The sequence below is a fragment of the Hypomesus nipponensis genome, chromosome 2, assembly GCF_054491055.1.
Source record: "Hypomesus nipponensis isolate SF chromosome 2, ASM5449105v1, whole genome shotgun sequence".
In the NCBI taxonomy this organism is placed as follows: domain Eukaryota; kingdom Metazoa; phylum Chordata; class Actinopteri; order Osmeriformes; family Osmeridae; genus Hypomesus; species Hypomesus nipponensis.
The window spans coordinates 1786199-1809694 of record NC_140362.1 but is presented as its reverse complement, the minus strand read 5'-3'; the positions used below and the strand labels follow the sequence as shown (position 1 = coordinate 1809694).

General features: G+C 50.0%; 1 protein-coding gene across 3 annotated transcripts; it reads left to right on the top strand.

The window, feature by feature from the left end:
• Positions 1–88: 88 nt before the first annotated feature.
• Positions 89–20714, top strand: LOC146300345 (mitogen-activated protein kinase kinase kinase 5). Of its 3 annotated transcripts, none has more exons than XM_084702227.1 (28): positions 89–559; positions 688–827; positions 1249–1436; positions 1644–1812; positions 2709–2815; positions 3085–3255; positions 3735–3847; positions 4469–4628; positions 4797–4947; positions 5548–5652; positions 6597–6646; positions 7752–7847; positions 8026–8110; positions 8459–8592; positions 10030–10157; positions 12070–12206; positions 12390–12495; positions 12711–12868; positions 14115–14316; positions 15308–15467; positions 15979–16144; positions 16266–16451; positions 16551–16656; positions 16746–16971; positions 18181–18293; positions 18540–18637; positions 20134–20210; positions 20411–20714. In XM_084702227.1, the coding sequence occupies exons 1-28, from the start codon at positions 232–234 to the stop codon at positions 20502–20504; spliced, it is 3954 nt and encodes a 1317-aa protein (XP_084558353.1). In that variant the 5' UTR covers positions 89–231; the 3' UTR covers positions 20505–20714. The 3 variants fall into 3 exon arrangements, with proteins under 3 accessions (XP_084558353.1, XP_084558352.1, XP_084558354.1); XM_084702226.1 differs by having other exon boundaries at positions 20394–20714; XM_084702228.1 differs by lacking the exons at positions 18181–18293; positions 18540–18637; positions 20134–20210; positions 20411–20714 and having other exon boundaries at positions 16266–16455; positions 16746–16881.
• The last annotated feature ends 2782 nt before the right edge of the window (positions 20715–23496 follow it).

Genomic DNA, 23496 nt, shown 5'->3' with positions numbered 1-23496 from the left:
AGCAACCTTGTTTGACAGCAGATGTCGCAGAAGAGCCATAAAAACCAGCCCGAAGTTCAAGTTTTACTTTTAGGAAGGCTCGTGGAAATGGGAGGGGTTACGGGAATGTCACCGGAGAGGAGAGGCTTGGCAAGGCACACCTGGGGAATTACAGGATCACTTCTGCTATTAACACAGAAAAGGGTCCAGCAGCATGAATGAGCGCGTCTGACTGCTTGCAGTACCGACAACATGTATACAACCGAACGCCGGCGAATGAGCCTGCACGAGGTGAAGAGGAAAGATCCCGTTTGGGTGTCAGGAACTCTATGGCAGGATCCACTGGCGTTGGACATTAGCAGCACCAACAAAAACGTGATTTCACCCCGGAGTCGCAATAGGGCTGTCGCCGTGGCGTACATAGTGACAGAAGATGCATCGGTGCCTCAAGCAGAAGAGAACTTGTCATTAAAATGTCTCAAGGAAGCTTGCGCGGATACACATGCGGTGTTTCAATCCATTCCGTTCGAAAGAATCTCGCTCGGAACGACGGACATTCTGGATAGCTTCTACAACGCAGGCAAGTGCAGGCATGTTGCCTACTCAAAAGCGACAAAAGCAAACATATTTTGGCGGTTTGAGAAAGTTTGTGTGAAAAACATTTGTCAGAAACATGTAAAGGTATGTGTTGGACTTTTCCCCCAGTAGATGTTGCTGTCGTGGAGATGAGTGACACCTTCTGCCAGCCGTCGCTGTTTTACCACCTGGGTGTGAGAGAGAGTTTCAGCATGACCAACAACATCATTTTGTACTTCTACAAGCAGGAGAGTGACCTACAAGCCCTCAAGGTAGGCTACAGCAAGTGCAGTCCCTGTGTTCTAGCCGCATAATTAGGCTACAATCTGGTTTACAGATGATCAGCTGTGGAAACGGTCAAATTATTCATAACGCACTGTTATTGAAAGCGGGCATTGCCATTTTCTAGATCAGCAAGCTACAGTATGTTACAATGACATTCGACACGGTTTAGAATCCCTCGGGTAGAAAGTCCGGGCATCCCTATATGTTCCAGTACGGTATATTATCTGATGTATGCAAACTGAAATCTGATAGGACACAGTCAAGTCTAAGTAGGCTATAGTCTTGTGCCAAACATCTAACTAATCAGAAAGCGGCAAATGGTGCGGACGTTGCAAGCCAGCACGTTGATAGTTATTTTGTGAACTTTGCAAAACTTTCTCTAAAGACCAAACCTCGGTCTCTCCCCAGGAACAGTGTGGAAGCTACACCTTCATCCCGTACATCGTGACTCCTCAGGGCAAGGTGTTGGCCTGCGACCCGAGCCTAATGAAGGGCATTAACGACCTGATGCAGCCCAGCTTCATGCTCGAGCCTCTGCTCACCCCGCTGGTGGAACGGCTAGTTCACCTGCTGGACAACGTGCACATTCACTCCAGGTCAGACCTGCTAGACGTCTGTCAGAGAAACGTAAAGGGGGGGGGGGGGGGGGCAGTTAGTTACATTTCACATTATTGTTAGTTTTCTTCATTGCAGGCGTTAACAGGCAAAATACCATGTTCAGAAGTATTGAGCCTTATTCAAACATTTGTTACAGGGGCACTGCCCCCCCCCCTTATCCTGATCTGACTGTGCTCTCCTCACAGCGAGTATTTCCGCGAGTCCATCCGCCGTGAGATCCGGACGGCCCGTGAGCGTTTCAGCGGTCAGGACCTGAGTCAGGAGCTGGGCCGCATCCAGGCCCGACTGGACACGGTGGAGCTGCTCAGCCCAGATATCGTCATGAACCTGCTGCTGTCCTACAGGGACATACAGGTAGGCCCTACTGACCTACAGACATGCAGGTAGGCCCTACTGACCTACAGACATGCAGGTAGGCCCTACTGACCTACACACATACAGGTAGGCCCTACAGACATACAGGTAGGACCTATTGACCTACAGACATGCAGGTAGGCCCTACAGACATACAGGTAGGACCTATTGACCTACAGACATGCAGGTAGGCCCTACAGACATACAGGTAGGACCTATTGACCTACATACATGCAGGTAGGCCCTACTGACCTACACACATACAGGTAGGCCCTACAGACATACAGGTAGGACCTATTGACCTACAGACATGCAGGTAGGCCCTACATACATACAGGTAGGACCTATTGACCTACAGACATGCAGGTAGGCCCTACAGACATACAGGTAGGACCTATTGACCTACAGACATGCAGGTAGGCCCTACTGACCTACACACATGCAGATAAATGAAGGGCAAAGTCTTGGTGACTGGTGGTGACTGGTGGTGACTGTGTTTTGCGTGTGTGTGTGTGTGTGTGTGTGTGTGTGTGTGTGTGTGTGTGTGTGTGTGTGTGTGTGTGTGTGTGTGTTAGGGTGTGCGGGATGGTTAACATCATGATGCCCACTCTTGACCTTTGTTGAAAAATGAATGTCCGTAGTCTGTCAACACTAAAGTAAATGAACAGCTAAGATAACTATGTTAAACAAACACTGCATCAGTAAACCAACATGTCTCTATTCTTCTCTGCAATGGAAACAAGATCTTTACTACAAACATTCATCTGCAGCAGTAGTAGTGAGAATTCATTTTTCTTCCCTGTAGATTTTGTCTTCACGTGGAGTACACTATTTGATAAGGATTAAAGCCGTGAATAATGTGAAGTACTGTGATGCAGACTGGTTTGTCTCTGCAGGACTACGATGCTATAATCAAGCTGGTGGAGACCTTGACTGACCTACCCATGTGCCTGGTCACAGCCCAACAGAACATCAAATTCCATTACATATTTGCACTAAACAGGTACTTGTCTTGTAGCACCTGTTTGAGTAGTTACACCCTTATTTACCCTGATGTTCAGAGAAGGCTATCAGCTGAAACTAAGTACCCTTGTCAGGGGAAAGAGAGGATTTCTGTGGAACACTGTTCCTGGTCCACAGTGTTCCTAGTCCACAGCTAGGAGATTTTTGTTCTAACCTCGCCCTGCCCCCCCTCCTCTCCTCTTCCCCTCCACTCCTCTCCCCTCCTCTCCTCTCCCTTCCCCCTCCCCTCCTCGTGTTTGTGATGACCAGGAGGAATCGTCCAGGAGATCGTGCCCTGGCCTTGTCTGTGATCCTGCCCCTCGTGGAGTCTGAGGGAAAGGTGGCGTCGGACGTGTACTGTCTGTGTGGCCGCATCTACAAGGACATGTTCCTGAGCTCCGGGTTCACAGAGCAGAGCAGCAGAGACCAGGCCAGCTACTGGTGAGACCCCAGTACCACCCCCTGTCTCTGGGCCTCCCTACCCCAGCACCACCCCCTGTCTCTGGGCCTCCCTACCCCAGCACCACCCCCTGTCTCTGGGCCTCCCTACCCCAGCACCACCCCCTGTCTCTGGGCCTCCCTACCCCAGCACCACCCCCTGTCTCTGGGCCTCCCTACCCCAGTACCACCCCCTGTCTCTGGGCCTCCCTACCCCAGCACCACCCCTCTCTCTCTGGGCCTCCCTACTCCAGCACCACCCCCTCTCTGCTGACCTCCCTAACTATCTCTGTTCCTGTTACACCCATACATGTTTATATTGTATTCATTCAGCAGAAGCATTTAACCAAAGGCACGTACAACTATCATTCACATCATAACATTTCAAATCAGCTGGAGATCAGCTGATGGTGTTCAGGGAGGAGTGAGGTGTGGTCCATCCTCTAACATGCTAATGCGCTCCAACACGCCTGGGCTTGCAGGTACGGCAAGGCGTTTGAGAGCGAGCCCAGCCTCCACTCTGGAATCAACAACGTGGTCCTGCTCATGGCTGCAGGGCATGAATTTGACACCTCAATTGAGCTGCGAAAAATAGGTGTGTTGAGTTACAGTACCTCCTGTGTTTATCCCTGTTTGTGCTCATGTCAACAGGACTGCGAGGAGCTAGCGTTAGTACTAGGGTTAAATACTATCACCAAAAAGAACTACAGGAAGGATTTTATGAATCTCTTCTTGTCAACCTACTAGTTGAGCAAGCCGCTTAGCTACTTGTACCATTCTATAATGTCTTCATACACACTTGTGTACATGGATACATTGGTGGTTTAGTCTTGTCTGTTTCCAAGGTCATGATTATTTAATGCCCTAAAACCATAAGATCCGTTACTACACTAGACAACACTTTATAATTCCTCTACTGCTTAATGCATTAGTTAGTACTGAAAAGTTAATCCTTTATAAGACATTACTCATAAATTATTAAAACAGCTATACATAGTCAATCTCATTCATTTTTAAACGGCTAAATAAACCTTGCATGCGTGTGTCTGCTTGTGTGTGTGTCTGCTTGTGTGTGTTTGTCTGCTTGTGTGTGTGTCTTCCTGTGTGTGTGTGTGTGTGTGTGTGTGTCTGCCTGTGTGTGTGTTTGTCTGCGTGTGTGTTTGTGTGTGTCTTCCTGCTTGTGTGTGTGTCTTCCTGCGTGTGTGTGTGTGTCCAGGCGTGACCCTGAGCACCCTGCTGGGGAGGAAGGGCTCCCTGGAGAAGATGCAGGACTACTGGGATGTGGGCTTCTACCTGGGGGCCAGCATCCTGGCCAACGAGCCCCGCAAGGTCATCCAGGCCTCAGAGAAACTCTACCGCCTCAAGGCCCCAATGTGGTGAGACCTCTCCTCCACCCCTTCCTCCTCCTCCCTCCTCCTGCTGAACCCCCATCTACGCCCCACAGAGAGCCCTGTATGAAGGTCTCCCCCCCCTCCAGAGCCCCTCTGGGACACAGCAGTCCTGTGTGTCCCAGGCAGGAGGCTCACATGTGGTCCTGTCTGCAGGTACGTGGGCTCCATCATGGAGACCTATGTGTTGTACCGTCAGTTCTCCAAGCCCCCGGAGGTGCGCTCTCCTCACCAGGACACCATGGACTTCTGGATGGAGCTGCTGCTGCAGGCCTGCAAGCCCTCCGAGTCCACCGGACGCTGCCCTGTAAGACTACAACTCCCATATCCTCCTGGTCTCTAAAACTACAACTCTCATATCCTCCTGGTCTCTAATGCAAGACTACAACTCCCATATCCTTCTGGTCTCTAATATAAGACTACAACTCCCATATCCTCCTGGTCTCTAAAACTACAACTCCCATATCCTCCTGGTCTCTAATGTAAGACTACAACTCCCATATCCTCCTGGTCTCTAATGTAAGACTACAACTCTCATATCCTCCTGGTCTCTAATGTAAGACTACAACTCCCATATCCTCCTGGTCTCTAATGTAAGACTACAGCTCCCATATCCTCCTGGTCTCCAATGTAAGACTACAACTCCCATATCCTCCTGGTCTCTAATGGACGGGGCTAGACAGCACACCAGAATATGATTGTTGTTGTCGAGAGCTAGCTACAGTGTACCTGGATGCTCTGTCATTTAGTCAGCTAGCCCTGTTAGAATTGAATGCTAGGTGATGTCGTTTATTATTTTCAGTGTAAGGGAATGCTGTGTAATGTAGTCAGCTGTCTGCTGTGTTACTGAATGCTGGGTAATGTAGTCCGTTGTCTCCAGTGTAAATGTGTTGTGTTGCTGTTTGAGGTGCTGGTCATGGAGCCTAGCAAGCTGCTGCAGCCCAGCATCGTGTGCGTGAGCGAGGAGGACGACAGCTGCACCGTGCAGCTTAAACACGTCACCCCACCCAAGGTAACCTGAGGTGCCCACCTCCTTACACACCTCCCACCCCCTCACCCATCTCCTACCTGCCTCGCCCACCCCCTCACCCACCTCCCACCCCCTCACCCACCTCCCACCCCCTCACCCATCTCCTACCTGCCTCGCCCACCTCCCACCCCCTCACCCATCTCCTACCTGCCTCGCCCACCTCCCACCCCCTCACCCATCTCCTACCTGCCTCACCCACCTCCTTACACACCTCCCACCCCCTCACCCATCTCCTACCTGCCTCACCCACCTCCTTACACACCTCCCACCCCCTCACCCATCTCCTACCTGCCTCACCCACCTCCTTACACACCTCCCACCCCCTCACCCACCTCCTACCTGCCTCACCCACCTCCTTACACACCTCCCACCCCCTCACCCACCTCCTACCTGCCTCACCCACCTCCTTACACACCTCCCACCCCCTCACCCATCTCCTACCTGCCTCGCCCACCTCCCTTCCACTCCCCCCGCTCCTCACCAGGAGGATAACTGTAACGTAGCAGGGCACTGCTGTGAGGCCAGACTGCTGTGATGGCTCGCTCCAGCAGCCACCTGGGAGCCGCTCTTAAAGCCAGTGAATGTTTAACCAGAGATGGTGTGCTGGGTTTTCATCCACACCTCAGCTAGTCTGCTCCACTAGGTCTCATCTAAACCAAATACAGACACGTGTGTGTGTTCACTGTATCTGTGTGTGTGTGTGTGCGCTGTATCTGTGTGTGTGTGTGCGCTGTATCTGTGTGTGTGTGTGTGTGTACACTGTATCTGTGTGTGCGCTGTATCTGTGTGTGTGTGTACACTGTATCTGTGTGTGTGTGCTGTATCTGTGCGTGTGTACTGTATCTGTATCTGTGTGTGTGTGCGCTGTATCTGTGTGTGTGTATCTGTGTGTGTGTGCGCTGATGGCGTGCCCTGTGTCTCCTCAGAAAGGCCTACACCAGTGGACCTTCCCAGCTGCTGCCATCCGGGGTGTGAGGTATGTGTGTCCAATCACAGCACAGCACATGGACCAATCACAGCACAGCACATGGACCCTCTCTCACACACTGCTTAAACTCTGCTGTTTCACAGGACGTGTGTGTGTGTGTTTATCTGTGTTACTTTTGAAGCAGAGGATCCATTTCCCAGTGTACTTGACACTTGTTTTGCTTGCTCGGTTAGTCGCCCCTTTGGCTAAATAAGTTATTTTTTCTGTTCAGTTTGTGTTTGACATGCTACCCCCCATTCTCCTCCATTACAACACATGTTATTGACGTCTTCTGTCTCCAACCCTCTTAAGGAGGAAAGACTCTTGTGAGGATACTTGTTTCCAGGAATATTCCATGATTCCATGATTCTGCATGTAAACATAGTTTTTTTTTGACTTGGCTGACAGGGGAAACTTTGTTTGTACTGGAGTGGATGGTTCTCCAGACGCCACTTCCAGCTGTATCTCTGTGCAGCTTTGGCCCTGATGTGACATGGTCAGATGTTGTGGTGTGTTTAAGAACATACCTCCAAGGCGTACCCCATGGCCGAGCAGTGTTGTCGTTGATATGGATGTTCCTTTAGATATTTAAATGCCCCAAAATCTTAGAATGACTTCCTCCAAGGTGTAAAGCATTTGTAAGGATTAATTTGTTCCTGAATTTTGTGTAAACATCCTCTGCCAAACCTCTCCTGTTTGCTGTCCTCCCACATCACAAGTCACATGGTTGTGCATGGGCAGAGTCGGCGTTAGGGGGGAGGTTTCCCTTCCTTTAAAGCTCTTCCAAAATCGTGACTCCCCAAATGTTTCAGTTACTTCTTAATGGTTAATTGTATTGACTGTACTTTGCATGTACAGTCTTGCAGCGGTGTTTTCCATGTTGATGATGATGATGATGATGACATCCTTCCTGAATGAATGTAGCAGGTGTAGGCAGGTGGACCGCCCTGTTCTAAACACCACTTCCACCAGCTACATTGAAAAGCCAGTGTTTATACTGAGGACCTAGTGAACCAGTTTAACTCAGTCACATTAGCGTGCAGCAGAACCATCCCTCTATGAACATAGAGTAGTATGTCCATGGTGATGATGATGGTGATGATGTCATCCTCAGCGTGTCCAAGTTTGACGAGCGGAGCTGCTTCCTGTACGTCCTCTACAACTCTGACGACTTCCAGCTGTGCTTTCCCAGCGAGCTCCACTGTAAAGGGTGAGGCTCAGTGTGTGTGTGTGTGTGTGTGTGTGTGTGTGTGTGTGTGTGTGTGTGTGTGTGTGTGTGTGTGTGTGTGTGTGTGTGTGTGTGTGTGTGTGTGTGTGTGTGTGTGTGTGTGTGTGTGTGTGTGTGTGTGTGCGCCCCAGGGCATTCGTAACTCCCTGTGTTCTGGCAGGTTCTGTGAGCTGGTGAACTCTCTCCTGAGACAGACAGAAGCTACTCAAGAGGATCCCAGCTCTCTGACTGCAGGAGTACTGGAGGTTAGATATACCCTCCCCCTCTCCCTTTTCCTCTCTCTCCCTCCCATTCTCTCCCTCTCTCCTCCCTTAGCTACTCTCCCTTCTTGCCTCCCCCTCTGCCACACTGTGTGTGTGTGTCAGTGGTGTCTTGGAAGACATCTCTTTTTCAGCTCCCTTTCCACATATTTGGTTATGGTAGCCTGTGAAATTCCACATCTATTCCCAGTAACACACACACACGCACGCACGTACTGCACACACATCTACATTCTATCCCGCGACCGACTGCACATACAACACACACTCCTATGCACACACACACTGTTCCATGCACACTTGTGATCAGAGCGGGTGGTCTCTCTCCGGTAGTTCATCTACGAGACCAGCCCCAGCGGAGACAAGGTGGTTCTGGGTAAAGGCACGTACGGAGTGGTGTACGCTGGGAGAGACCTGAGCAACCAAGTACGCATCGCCATCAAGGAGATACCAGAGAGAGACAGCACGTAAGGAACACACACACTCTCTCCTCGCTTCTCACTCCATCATCCTCATCCCAGGGACCAGGGGATGGGTGTAGCTTGAGGTTAGAGCATTTGACTGCAGATCAAGAGGTCCCAGGTTCAAATCCCCCTTCTGGCTAGTGCTTTGGATAAAGGCGTCTGCTAAATGATCACATGATTATTATCTGAAGGGCTATAATAGTCTACTGTAGTAAACTAAACAGCAGCCCTGTGATTGGAGAACACGTTTTCCCAGGAGCACTAATAGATATTTCTAGAAACTATTTGGCAGCCATCTCCCTGTGCAGCTCCACCCCAGAACAGTTTTCCCCACAGACTGTGTGTGTGTGTGTGTGTGTGTGTGTGTACCCTCCCATGTTTACCAGGCCTCGACCTACAGTCTCTGAGCTTCATAGCTGATCTCTCAGAGGGGCTAGTGGCCCCAAGCCTGACAAGCAGGAAGGGGATATTATGAAGCTCACCCTCTACAGGCCACAGAACGGGCTCGGTCTCTCCCATGTGACAGCTGCTTCAGTATTACTGGAACAGAATCCTTCTGTTTTCCAACTAATGTAGCATTCAGCGGTTCAACACCCTCCCACTCTGCTGGTCGTGACCTCATGACCTCGCCCCTCTGTGTGGTTGTTGACAAAGCTGGAAGTTACATGCAGCTAGCTAGCTAACTAGCTATGTTTATTAGCGTCCTAGTTTGCATTGTCTGTTTTACATTAGACAAACAAAAGGGCGGTGACATTTACATTTATTCATGAACATGTATTCAATTTTATCCAAAGCGACTTCCAAGAGAGAGCTATACAAAGTGCATAGATCACTGATAATAACAACAAGATAGCCCCAAAGCATTGTGGGTAGCCAAAACAAGAAGCACACATTGTGAACAACCAAAAAATAAGTGCCAAAGGGAAAAAACATAAGAGCATGTAGTTAAGCAAGTTACAATTAAACAACATGAATTTCTAAGTGCAAGTGTACCTGTAGAAAAAGCAAGCAACAGTAAAAATAAGATGAACTAAAATAGAATATTTTGCAGCAAATACAACAGTTGAAATCAGTTTCCACTAACCAACAAGAGCAACAAATCTCTAAGCAAGAGTCATTGTGATCCTTGAGGAAACTAGCATTGGGTTCAGCAAACTTTCCTAAGTACCATTGTACTCCCGGAACAAGTGCGTCTTGAGCCTTCTCTTGACATGGCTAAGCTAGTGCTAACAACTGCGTTTTTGTTCATCTCTGTAATCATACAAAATGCGCTGGTGTCTAAATGAGATTAAACAAGGGTCCTAAGGTGTGTGTGTGTGTGTGTGTGTGTGTGTGTGTGTGTGTGTGTGTGTGTGTGTGTGTGTGTGTGTGTGTGTGTGTGTGTGTGTGTGTGTGTGTGTGTGTGTGTGTGTGTGTGTGTGTGTGTGTGTGTGTGTCCAGGTACTCTCAGCCCCTCCATGAAGAGATCGCCCTGCACAAGCGTCTGAAACACAGGAACATCGTGCAGTACCTGGGCTCAGTCAGCCAGGACCACTTCATCAAGATCTTCATGGAGGAAGTTCCTGGAGGTACAACCCCTCTTCTGGGTCTGTCTGTCTTACCCTAACCCTGGAGGTACACCCTCTCTTCTGGGTCTGTCTCTCTAGTGTCTAGTTCTAGCTGTCTGTCTCTCTAGTGTCTAGTTCTAGCTGTCTGTCTCTCTAGTGTCTAGTTCTAGCTGTCTGTCTCTCTAGTGTCTAGTTCTAGCTGTCTGTCTCTCTAGTGTCTAGTTCTAGCTGTCTGTCTCTCTAGTGTCTAGTTCTAGCTGTCTGTCTCTCTAGTGTCTAGTTCTAGCTGTCTGTCTCTCTAGTGTCTAGTTCTAGCTGTCTGTCTCTCTAGTGTCTAGTTCTAGCTGTCTGTCTCTCTAGTGCCTAGTTCTAGCTGTCTGTCTCTCTAGTGTCTAGTTCTGTCTGTCTCTCTAGTGTCTAGTTCTAGCTGTCTGTCTCTCTAGTGTCTAGTTCTAGCTGTCTGTCTCTCTAGTGTCTAGTTCTAGCTGTCTGTCTCTCTAGTGTCTAGTTCTAGCTGTCTGTCTCTCTAGTGTCTAGTTCTAGCTGTCTGTCTCTCTAGTGTCTAGTTCTAGCTGTCTGTCTCTCTAGTGTCTAGTTCTAGCTGTCTGTCTCTCTAGTGTCTAGTTCTAGCTGTCTGTCTCTCTAGTGTCTAGTTCTAGCTGTCTGTCTCTCTAGTGTCTAGTTCTAGCTGTCTGTCTCTCTAGTGTCTAGTTCTAGCTGTCTGTCTCTCTAGTGTCTAGTTCTAGCTGTCTGTCTCTCTAGTGTCTAGTTCTAGCTGTCTGTCTCTCTAGTGTCTAGTTCTAGCTGTTTGTCTCTCTAGTGTCTAGTTCTAGCTGTCTGTCTCTCTAGTGTCTAGTTCTAGCTGTCTGTCTCTCTAGTGTCTAGTTCTAGCTGTCTGTCTCTCTAGTGTCTAGTTCTAGCTGTCTGTCTCTCTAGTGTCTAGTTCTAGCTGTCTGTCTCTCTAGTGTCTAGTTCTAGCTGTCTGTCTCTCTAGTGTCTAGTTCTAGCTGTCTGTCTCTCTAGTGTCTAGTTCTAGCTGTCTGTCTCTCTAGTGTCTAGTTCTAGCTGTCTGTCTCTCTAGTGTCTAGTTCTAGCTGTCTGTTTCTGCCTCAACCCCTTACTTGTTTATTTCATACAGTCATTCCAGAATCATCTCTCACTGGCCATGTCCACACCAGCTGTGTGTGGCGTGACATGATGTCATCCTTGGAGATCATTCTGAGGAACTGAGTAATGAGGATTTGGGCGTGGCTTCAGTTGTAATTAGTAGGGCATGTCTCTCACCTCAGTGGTGTGGTAGATTCATACTTCTGTGGAGGGTTCCAGACAGACCAGTTACGACACACATCCATTCTGGGTTCCAGGAACTTGCCGTCTGAGTGTCCCAGCAGGCAGGAAGTGTGACAGGAAGTCAGGGCATGCTGGGGAGTGAACAGCCAGGATTTCACCATCCTGTGGAGACACTGCGATCCATGTGGAGAGTGTTGCCCCTTGTGGCTGGTGTCCATATAACCCTTAACCCTCGTGCTGCCTTCGGGTCACATGACCAAAAGGTTCATAACGAACCGTCGTTGTATTTACCCAATTTTACTCAATACAAAAGCAAATACAAATAATTTTCTTCTAACCTTCGCAATGTGGGGGGTCTGAGACAGCCCAACGGTTAAAACAAAATGCTTCAGTTTGTTTTTGTATGCGGTAAAGTTGTCGCAAACGAAGGTGGGTCACAATGACTGATGGGTCAGAATGACCCGAGGAGAACACAAGGGTTAAAGCAACATCCTGAAAAACTAACTAGCCATGTTCCCTTTATCGAGATAGTTACAGACTGGAAAAGGGGACATGTGAAGGACAGATGGATTTGGTCCCAGCAGCGCATCGTAGATCTAGCTCTTCTAGAAGGTGAAGCCCTGTGTTCCTCCGCCCCCGTCAGGCAGCCTGTCGTCGCTGCTGCGCTCCAAGTGGGGGCCCCTGAAGGACAACGAGGCGACCATCACCTTCTACACCAAACAGATCCTGGAGGGACTCCGATATCTCCACGACAACCAGATCGTCCACAGGGACATCAAGGTGGGCCGGAAGAGACTGCAGCCACTGAATAGTTTCATGTTGCATGATGTTGATTTTGCTGCAATGCAATATACAGTATTGTAATTGAGATGTTAGTGTTGCACACAAAGTATTATTTTTGTTAGCCGTGCCTGGAAGCTGAAAAGATGTAATGACCATGGTAGTTCCTGCGTTGTCCACTAGGGGGATAATGTGCTGATCAACACTTACAGTGGCGTGCTGAAGATCTCTGATTTCGGAACATCTAAACGCTTGGCTGGAATCAACCCCTGTACAGAGACCTTCACTGGTGAGATGGGAGGGAGGGAGGACCTACCTGTAATACGTGGTAATGTATGAAGTGTGTAGCATACAACTACATATAAATGTGTGTATGAAGAGTATGTTTTGTATGTATTGTAATGCATGAAGTGTGTGGTCATGTATAAAGAATACCATCGTGTGTGTGTGTGTCGCATGTGCTCTGGAGCATGAGGGCTCACTGTAGGCTGTGCTGTGTTCCAGGTACTCTGCAGTACATGGCCCCAGAGATCATAGACCAGGGGCCCCGGGGCTACGGCAAGCCGGCTGACATCTGGTCCCTGGGCTGCACGGTCATAGAGATGGCCACGGGCAAGCCCCCCTTCCATGAGCTGGGAAGCCCCCAGGCGGCCATGTTCAAGGCAACACACCCTCACCTCAGCCTGTTCTTATCTATAGCTTACTGCTTAGAGCATTCATTTGACTGCAGATGCAAGAGGCCGCAGGTTCAAATACCGCCTGGACTGCACGTCTGTGGATAAAAGTGTACATTATGATTATCATTACCGTATATTTCGGAAAATAGGCCGCATTTTCTATAAACCGCACCCCACCAGAATAGGACCTTTGTGTTTGTAAATCTGAGTATAAACCGCATGGCAATATATGCCGCACTTGATACGGGAACAATGTTACCAAGCATCACCAGACATCCCGAGTATCCAGGAAGTTCCGGAAGTCTCCCTCATCTCAATAGCGACTCCCGGACGCTGTGAGACCCGCATTCAAACAATCACATGTGCGACACTACTCCTTAACGAGTTCACAAAAAAGTGTTTCTACTGTTGTTTTGTTATAAAAACATGCTATAAGCCACATCGAGATATTAACTGCACCACCACAAGAACAATGTAAAATCGGGGTATCACCCGTGGCTTTATTTCCGAAAAATACGGTACCATTATTATTATAATTACTACATTCTCATCTCCAGCAGGACATGTTGAAGGTGCTAGGACCTGGGGTAAATGGGGTTAGTTGTTATGGAACACTCAGGCTGTTGCTATGGAACACCCAGGCTGTTGCTATGGAACACTCAGGCTGTTGCTATGGAACACTCAGGCTGTTGCTATGGAACACCCAGGCTGTTGCTATGGAACACTCAGGCTGTTGCTATGGAACACTCAGGCTGTTGCTATGGAACACTCAGGGTGTTGTTATGGAACACCCAGGTTGTTGCTATGGAACACCCAGGCTGTTGCTATGGAACACCCAGGCTTGGTCTGTAGAGCAGACAGCTACAGCAGTGCGGGGCGTCTGCATGGACACCTGAGCACCATAACAGGAAGTTGGTGACTCACAGGAAGCCTGCTCTTCCTCACCTATGTAGCACATCACCACAGCACAGTGTGAAAGTTCAGCGCAGAAACCTCAGTTTCACCCACATCTGCTAATCAGTACAGTTCTGTTCAGAACAGTAACAAAACAGCTGCCTGCCACCAGAACCAAATGTTTTACTTCTCAGCTGCCCTTATAGAGTGCATACTTTGTCTGGCATGCTAAACAGTAAGGTAGGAAAGGTAGCTGGGTGCAGCTACAGAAGAACTGTCTGATCCTGAATGCTGACACCTCCACTAGCTTGACGAGGGAAGGTCATGTGATCTGCAGGTGGGCATGTTCAAGATCCACCCAGAGTTTCCTGCCTGCATGTCTGACGAGGCGAAGCGCTTCCTGATGAGCTGCTTCAACCCTGACCCGGACGGCAGGGCCACGGCCTCCCTGCTCCTGAGGGACGGGTTCCTGAGAACCAGCCCCAGGAAGAGGACCCGGCCCCGGCCGGAGCCCCAGACCCAGGACCCCCCCTCTGCAGGTCAGGACCCCCTCTCTGCATGTCAGATCCCCTCTCTGCAGGTCAGGACCCCCCCTCTGCAGGTCAGGACCCCCTCTCTGCAGGTCAGGACCCCCTCTCTGCAGGTCAGGACCCCCCTCTGCAGGTCAGGATCCTCTCTCTGCAGGTCAGATCCCCCTCTCTGCAGGTCAGGACCCCCTCTCTGCAGGTCAGGACCCCCCTCTGCAGGTCAGGACCCCCCTCTGCAGGTCAGGACCCCTCTCTTAGGGTCAGATCCCACTCTGCAGGTCAGGATCCCCTCTCTGAGGGTCAGATCCCCCTCTCTGCAGGTCAGATCCCCCTCTCTGCAGGTCAGGATCCTCTCTCTGCAGGTCAGATCCCTCTCTGCAGGTCAGGACCCCCTCTCTGAGGGTCAGATCCCCCTCTATGCAGGTCAGATCCCCCTCTCTGCAGGTCAGATCCCCCTCTCTGCGGGTCAGATCCCCCTCTCTGAGGGTCAGATCCCCCTCTCTGCGGGTCAGATCCCCCTCTCTGCGGGTCAGATCCCCCTCTCTGAGGGTCAGATCCCCCTCTCTGCGGGTCAGATCCCCCTCTCTGCGGGTCAGATCCCCCTCTCTGAGGGTCAGATCCCCCTCTCTGCGGGTCAGATCCCCCTCTCTGCGGGTCAGATCCCCCTCTCTGAGGGTCAGATCCCCCTCTCTGCAGGTCAGGACCCCCTCTCTCTCGGTCAGGTCCCCCTCTCTGCGGGTCAGGATCCCCTGTACTGCCTGTCTCAGGAGGTTATCCAGAGCAAACATCCAGAGGCTTCACCTGCTGCTGCCTCTGAACTTTTAGACAGACACACACACACACACCTGACCTGTGAAGTGATGTGATGCAGAATACCAGCGCAGCATGTCTGACCTGTGAAGTGATATGATGCAGAATACCAGCGCAGCATGTCTGACCTGTGAAGTGATGTGATGCAGAATACCAGCGCAGCATGTCTGACCTGTGAAGTGATGTGATGCAGAATACCAGCGCAGCATGTCTGTGCCTGTCACGGTGTTGGTGGAGGACACGACCTCTGACATGGTCGACCTCTCCTGCTCCCTGGACCTGCGCAGGTCGAAGTCCGGCCTCAGGGGAAGTGACATCGCCGAGAGCCCGCCTACCAGCAGCTGCTTCCTGCCGTGAGTCATGAGTGACAGGCTTCTCGTACCGCACGCTACGTTGTGATATCCAGCACTGCTGTGGAAGTTTAAGATGCCTTATCTTTAATAGCACTTTGTACTAATGTATGCACTCTTAAATGGGTTTTAATCAATCTAGTTTTTGCTATTTATTTATAGCTTGATTTTGTTTAACGACCTAGCACCCTGAGATTGCCCACAGTGAGGGGACCAGTATAAGTAGGCTGGAAGGCATTAGTGCTATTATTATTACTATTATTTTGAACAAGCAAGTCCTGTTTCTGTTCAAATGGAATCTGTGGGTGGGGGTCTTATGTTGGACGTCTCTTCTTTGTTGAGAGGCAGCGACAGTATTACAGGGACAGGGAGAGGGGGGGGCGAGAGAGGGGGAAGGATATGTAGGCAATGGCCCAGGCTGGAATCGAACCCGAGCCCCTGCAGTAGGGCCTTGGCCTACGAGGCTCGCCCCTGAGGTGGTTTGTTGACGTGTGTGGCGCCCCCTGGTGGCCAGGGTTCCGGAGGAGCCTGTGGGGGATCTGGGCAGCCCCTCGGCCACGGGAGAGAACCTGGGCCTGTTCCTGCTGAGGAAGAACAGCGAGAGGAGGGCCACCCTGCACAGGGTCCTGACAGACGACATCAGCCTCGTCCTCGCCAACATCCAGGACACAGTACCTGCGGTAGGGCTGGGACGCCACACTCTGAATGTGGTGTGTGTGACTGTCTGTGTCTGTGTGTGTGTGTCTGACTGTGTGTATATGTGTGTGTGTGCATTCCTTCCTCGGACCTCGCTTTTCTCAGAACACAGAGGGGGCGTGTGTCACTGGGGAACACATCTGCGATCTGATTGGCTGCCTGAGGGAGAACATCCGCTCTCCGGACAGGAAGTTGCTGACCAGCAATCTCCTGAAGCTGCGCGCCTCGCTGCTGGCCGCCGCAGTACCCCTCAACAGCCTGCAGGCGGTGCTGTTCAGCTTCCAGGACGCGGTAGGTCTGTGATAATGTATGAAGTCCATCATACTGTGTGAAATGTGTAGTAACCCTCACCTAGGATAGCAAAACCAACCTGTGTTTGTGTGTGTGTAGGTGAAGAAGGTTCTGAGGCAGCAGCAGGTGAAGCCTCACTGGATGTTTGCTCTGGATAACCTCCTGAGACAGGCAGTACGCGACGCCATCACGGTGCTGCTGCCAGGTAACTCTGTCTGTCTGTCTGTCTGTCTCAGGTGAGACCCACTGTGTCTCTCTCTCTTCATCTCTTCCTCACTCCTCCGTGATTTCCAGCGCTCAGGCTCCAGCTTCAGTCGTCCTTTGAGACGGAGGACAGCTGCTCTGACAGGGAGCATGCAGGTGATCCTGAGCCTCCTGAAGTGTTTCCTCCAGCCCTGCCGGGGGCGCCAGAGGCCCCAGGGGACGTCACGGACAGCCTCGACTCGCCTACCGCCCTCGCCCTCAGCAGCTCCTGCCCCCTCAGTCAGGAGCTGAGAAACCTACGACTGGAGACCAGAAGGTGCCACTGTTTGTTTTCTTGTCTGCTCATTTGCTCATTGATTCCTAGTTCGTTCAATAGTTAGGAATCTTAACCGTTTTTAGATCATAGTAAACACTAGCATTAGCTAACATCCTGTACAAAGGCCTACTTCAACATTTAACAAACCCATTGGCCTATCATGAAGTTCTTACCGACAACCAATAATTAAAAACTGTATTTGTAAGGTCCCTTTTACTGATGGGGTGAATGGGGTCGTGATGAGGTGATGGGGGTGGTGATGGGGTGATGGGGGTAGTGATTTAGTGATGGGGGTAGTGATGGGGTGATGGGGGTAGTGATGGGGTGAATGGGGTCGTGATGAGGTGATGGGGGTAGTGATGGGGTGATGGGGGTAGTGATGGGGTGATGGGGGTAGTGATTTAGTGATGGGGGTAGTGATGGGGTGATGGGGGTAGTGATGGGGTGAATGGGGTCGTGATGAGGTGATGGGGGTAGTGATGGGGTGATGGGGGTAGTGATGTGGTGATGGGGGTAGTGATGATGGGGGTAGTGATTTAGTGATGGGGGTAGTGATGGGGTGATGGGGGTAGTGATTTAGTGATGGGGGTAGTGATTTAGTGATGGGGTGATGGGGGTAGTGATGGGGTGATGGGGGTAGTGATGGGGGGTAGTGATGATGGGTGTAGTGATGTAGTGATGGGGGTAGTGATGGAGTGAATGGGGGTAGTGATGTAGTGATGGGGTGATGGGGGTAGTGATGGGGTGATGGGGTGATGGGGGTGGTGATGAGGTGATGGGGGTAGTGATGGGGTGAATGGGGTAGTGATGGGGTGATGGGGGTAGTGATGGGGGTAGTGATGGGGTGAATGGGGTAGTGATGGGGTGATGGGGGTGGTGATGGGGTGATGGGGGTAGTGATGGGGTGATGGAGGTAGTGATGGGGTGATGGGGTGATGGGGGTGGTGATGGGGTGAATGGGGTAGTGATGAGGTGATGGGGGTAGTGATGGGGTGAATGGGGTAGTGATGGGGTGATGGGGGTGGTGATGGGGTGAATGGGGTAGTGATGGGGTGATGGGGGTAGTGATGGGGGTAGTGATGGGGTGAATGGGGTAGTGATGGGGTGATGGGGGTGGTGATGGGGTGATGGGGGTAGTGATGAGGTGATGGGGGTAGTGATGTAGTGATGGGGTGATGGGGGTAGTGATAGTGTGGGTTTGCGTTCCAGACTGCTGGCTCAGCTGGAGCTGAAAGAGAGAGAGTACCAGGATCTGGTCAGGATGTCTGTCCACAGGAAGCAGGAAGAGATCGACCATCTCAGGCAGGCTGCGGACCCCCCAGGTCTGTATCGCCTCACCTCCACGCCCTCCAATCTCACTCTGTGCACAGTACATCATCGCTGGGCCAGGCTTTCTGTGGCTGAGCCCACCTTCAGATGTTTATTTAGGAGGATGCAGGGAGATTCATATTTTGGGCCGTGTCTATAGAGCGTTCATGGACCATGTAATGAGAATGATGTGGTTTGCTGCCACCTCTGGACATTTTATTTATGTATCCTAACACCTTTGGATCTTGTGTTTCCTGTAGAGAGACGTGCTGGGCCACAGAGTGCTGCCAAGGATGTCGACCAGGGCATGGTCGTCTGGCTGAGGGCTGTTCCTGTGGACCAGGACACCATAGACAAGGTGGGGGACACACCGATGACACACTGATAACACACTGCACCCTGACAACACACTGATAGCACCCCGATAACAAACTGATAACACATTGATAACACATTGCACCCTGACAACACACTGATAGCACACTGATAGCACCCTGATAACACCCTGACAACACACTGATAGCACACTGATAGCACCCTGATAACACCCTGACAACACACTGATAGCACACTGATAGCACCCTGATAACACCCTGACAACACACTGATAGCACACTGATAGCACACTGATAGCACACTGATAGCACACTGATAGCACACTGATAGCACACTGCACCCTGACAACACACTGATGGCACCCTGATGGCACCCTGATGGCACCCTGATGGCACCCTGATGGCACCCTGATGGCACCCTGATGGCACCCTGATGGCACCCTGATAGCACACTGATAGCACACTGATAGCACACTGATAGCACACTGATAGCACACTGATAACACACTGCACCCTGACAGCACACTGATGGCACACTGATGGCACACTGATGGCACACTGATGGCACACTGATAGCACACTGATAGCACACTGCACCCTGACAACACACTGATGGCACACTGATGGCACACTGATAACACACCGATAACACACTGCACCCTGACAACACACTGATGGCACACTGATAACACACTGATAACACACTGCACCCTGACAACACACTGATAGCACACTGATAGCATCCTGATAACACAATGATAACACACTGCACCCTGACATCACACTGATAACACACTGATAGCATCCTGATAACACACTGATAACACACTGCACCCTGACAACACACTGATAGCACACTGATAGCATCCTGATAACACAATGATAACACACTGCACCCTGACATCACACTGATAGCACACTGATAACACAATGATAACACACTGCACCTTGACAACACACTGATAGCACACTGATAGCATCCTGATAACACAATGATAACACACTGCACCCTGACATCACACTGATAACACACTGATAACACACTGCACCCTGACAACACACTGATAGCACACTGATAGCATCCTGATAACACAATGATAACACACTGCACCCTGACATCACACTGATAGCACCCTGATAACACAATGATAACACACTGCACCTTGACAACACACTGATAGCATCCTGATAACACAATGATAACACACTGCACCCTGATAACACACTGATAACTCACACAAGGTGTAGCTAAGTGGTGGAGCATTGAACTGCAGATCAAATCCCCCCTGTATGCCTCTTTGGATAAAGAATGCCTAGTGGTGAGGCTGTGCTGGTGCTGGTGGTGACACTGTGCTGGTGGTGACACTGTGCTTGTGGTGACACTGTGCTGGTGGTGACACTGTGCTGGTGGTGACACTGTGCTTGTGGTGACACTGTGCTGGTGGTGACACTGTGCTGGTGGTGACACTGTGCTGGTGGTGACACTGTGCTGGTGGTGACACTGTGCTTGTCTCTCCAGCTGCTCTCCCACAGGTTCAGCCTGGACTGTCTCCTGCTGACGGCCTCCAGAGACGACCTGGTGTACTGTGGGATCAGGTGAGACGCCCCCACCCATCACCACGCTCACACGGAACACTAACAGGAAGTCGCTACAGGAGCGCTAATGAGGGGGGGGGCAGGTTCGAAGGTGACTGTGTGTGTTTAGGTATGTGTATATTTATATGAGTGAGTGAGCGTGTGTGAGTGTGTGTTGCCAAGGTGCTGTTTGTGTTGTGACAGGTCTGTGTTGTTTCCAGAGGAGGGATGTTGTGCCGTATCTGGGCTGCCATCACTGCCAAGAGGAGGTCCAAAGCCCAGCTCAGCCCACTTCCTGAGAACAGTGTCCACTGATTGGTCACATTAAATAAGTAAGATAGGCCTATGAATGTACTAAGATCACAACTTTACAATTCAGGAGAGAAAAATATCACTGTTGTTGCTCATGACATATTCAGAGTTTAGATATTTAACTTGTCTATACTGATGCAATTTTATACTGAAACTACCATTTGTATATATTTACTATTATTATGTAAATAAACAAGACAGTTACTTCATTGATTGAATGTGTTTTGTTCACTTTACAGCTGTAAGATGAGTGCAGCATAGCACAACAATGCTCTACTAACAGACAGTGTCTATCTAAGCTAAGCAGTACTCTCTGATTTTTACATGCTCAAGGTGAAAGTGGACGTTTCAGGAAACAGAGACATAGCTAACCTAATAACATTAAGTCTTAAAAAACAAATGGTACTAAAGTTGCGTGTGGCTGACCTCTGACCCCTGACGTTCAGAAGGAGGCTCTGTCTGATGTACTCCTCGGAGAGTCATTCACTGTCCAAGAAAAAAGAAAAAGAACGGAAAAAAATTGTTTGATAGAATGTGGCGTGATATTCTAAAGTGGAGAGAGAGGAGAGGGAGGGAAAGAGAGGGGGAGGGAGAGAAAGAGACAGAGAGAGGAGAGGGAAAGAGAGAGAGAGGGGGAGGGAGAATGAAAAGAAGGGAGATAGGGAGGGAGAGAGACGGAGAGAAGGGGGGTGGAGGGAGGGATTGCGTCAGTGTGCGAGTGTGGCCTGCTGGAGGCTGTGCTGTTCTGTCTGAATTCCTCTCATTCTGCCCCGACTGTGTTTCTACTGTTGATCACCTAGGAGACGGCTGCCTGGTTAGTCCTGTCATCCTGCTCATTCAGGATTATGGGAACTGCTACACTGGTGTCTCTCTCTCTCTTCTCCCCCCTCCCTTCTCTCTCTCTCTCTGTCTCTCTTCCTGTGTGTCTGTGTGGTTCTCTCCATTTTTTCCAGTGTGTCATTATTACCCAGCATCCTTAGAGGCCCCACATGAGTTATGTGAACGAATGAAGTCAGTGACATAAACACTCTTGGTATGAGTCATCTAGCTTAGCATCATGGAGGATTGGACCTCACTATGGGAACAGGCTTGGCTCTCTGAGTTAAGTTTGTCTTTTGACACATCAGTTTCTTCTGTTGAGTTTTCCAGCTTGCCTTCTGAGGTAAATAAATTGCAGTTCCACGTGTGACCAGCAGGGTGTGTGTGTGTGTGTGTGTGTGTGTGTGTGTGAACCCCAGCCTGGTGCTGTTCCCTCCAGGAGAAGAAGAACGGTCTGGGCTGGCTGTGGGCTGGGTCACAGCAGGCCTGCCTGACATCTTCAAACATGGTCGTTCTGCTGATCCTTCTAATCTGGAACCATCATCACCTTTCATCTACAGTATTGTGTGTGTTGCTCAGTAGTTTGAGCATTTGATTGCAGATCAAGAAGACACAGGTCAATTCCCCCCCCACCTCTGTCCGTTCAAAATGTTAACCTTATTATTATGATTGTTGTATGAAGGTTTGCGGCTGGTTCAGATAGCTTCAGCTACAGGCGTCCTGGCTCTGCGTGCCTTGTTCTTCCCTTTGGGACTTATTTAGTTTTCAGAGTGTATGCTTCATGTTTTGGGCTACCTGCATTGTTAGGGGCATCTCGTTGTTATGATCAGTCACCTATGCACTTTTGTAAAGCTCTCTTTTGGAAGTCGGTTTGGATCAAAGCGACTGCTAAATGTATCAATGTAATGCCTTGGCAGGGCCTCCTCCTCGTGTTCTGGGTCGGCACGTCCGGTTCTCTGATGCTGGTTCAGATCGGTCTGGCTTCTGTGGCCTGCAGACAAACAATCATGTCAATAACCTCTAAAGACTGGGGTCACTGCCTGGATGATGTTTGCTTGAACTGATTCAGCAGAAACACGTTTATCTTCAGAGAACGCACATCGAGATGTTTCAGGGTCACTGTGGTTAGGAGCTGTGATGTGGTGTTGGAGCAGCCTGTATGATGTGTCTGAGTTTGGAGTCCTGCTCTGGTCTGTGGATCATCTGTTCACTAGGCTGGGCCTTTCTGGCAGCCCATCGCTTTACATTTCACATTCAGCCAGTGAGAGAATGGAAAATCTGACAGCCCTACTCTCTCTCTCTGTCTCTTTTCCCCTCAGTCTCTTTCTCTCTTTCTCTCCCTCTTTGGCTCTCCCTCTCTCTTCCCCCCCGTCTAAATATGTCCTTCCATTTAATCAAACCCTAAAGCCTTCATCTCCTTCTCAACAGTAGCTTCCATTATAACCTTAAGAGCTAGACAGGTACACACCAATATGTAATATCTATGTATGTGAGTGACAAATGTGTCATATCTACAACCCCCCCCCCCCCCCATCCAGACACACACACACACTGGGCCTTCCTTTCAAGTGACCGCTAGCTACCCAGCCACTTACCCAGAAAGCTTAGTGAATGGTACTGTGGAGGAGCAGTAAATCGACTGAAGTATTTGTTCTGTCGTCCTTGGTTGGTGTCAGGGAAAAGAGTGATGAGTCTGCTTTCATCAGAGATCTTTAATCTCAGCTCCTCATCGCCACCCCGACTTAATCCAGAGTCTGAGTATAGGTTTTCACCTCCTGTTTTGATCATCGTAACACAGTGATCAAAAATTCCATCTGATTACATTTGATTAATTTAGATGTTTTTTTTATCTGTAGCGACATACCTGTTTCTGCATGCACTACAGTGCCTGTAGACAGTCCAGCAGCACGTATCAGAACAGTATCAATCATCAGATGCAGAGTCTCTCGGTGGTCAGAGTTAAGGAATAGTCTGTATTTACCCGACAGAGTGGAAAGTGACCACATCTCAAAGTCTTCTGTCGCTTGGATGAATGCGTCTCCAAACAGTATCACCACAAGCACAGTCTCACCTCTGAATTAGTTGTTTAGAGGTGTGGTCTCGCTGGCAGCTGTCGCAGGCTGCAGGAGTCGCCTCTCATTAACTCTGACTGAAAACAACTCTGAGGGTCTCCACT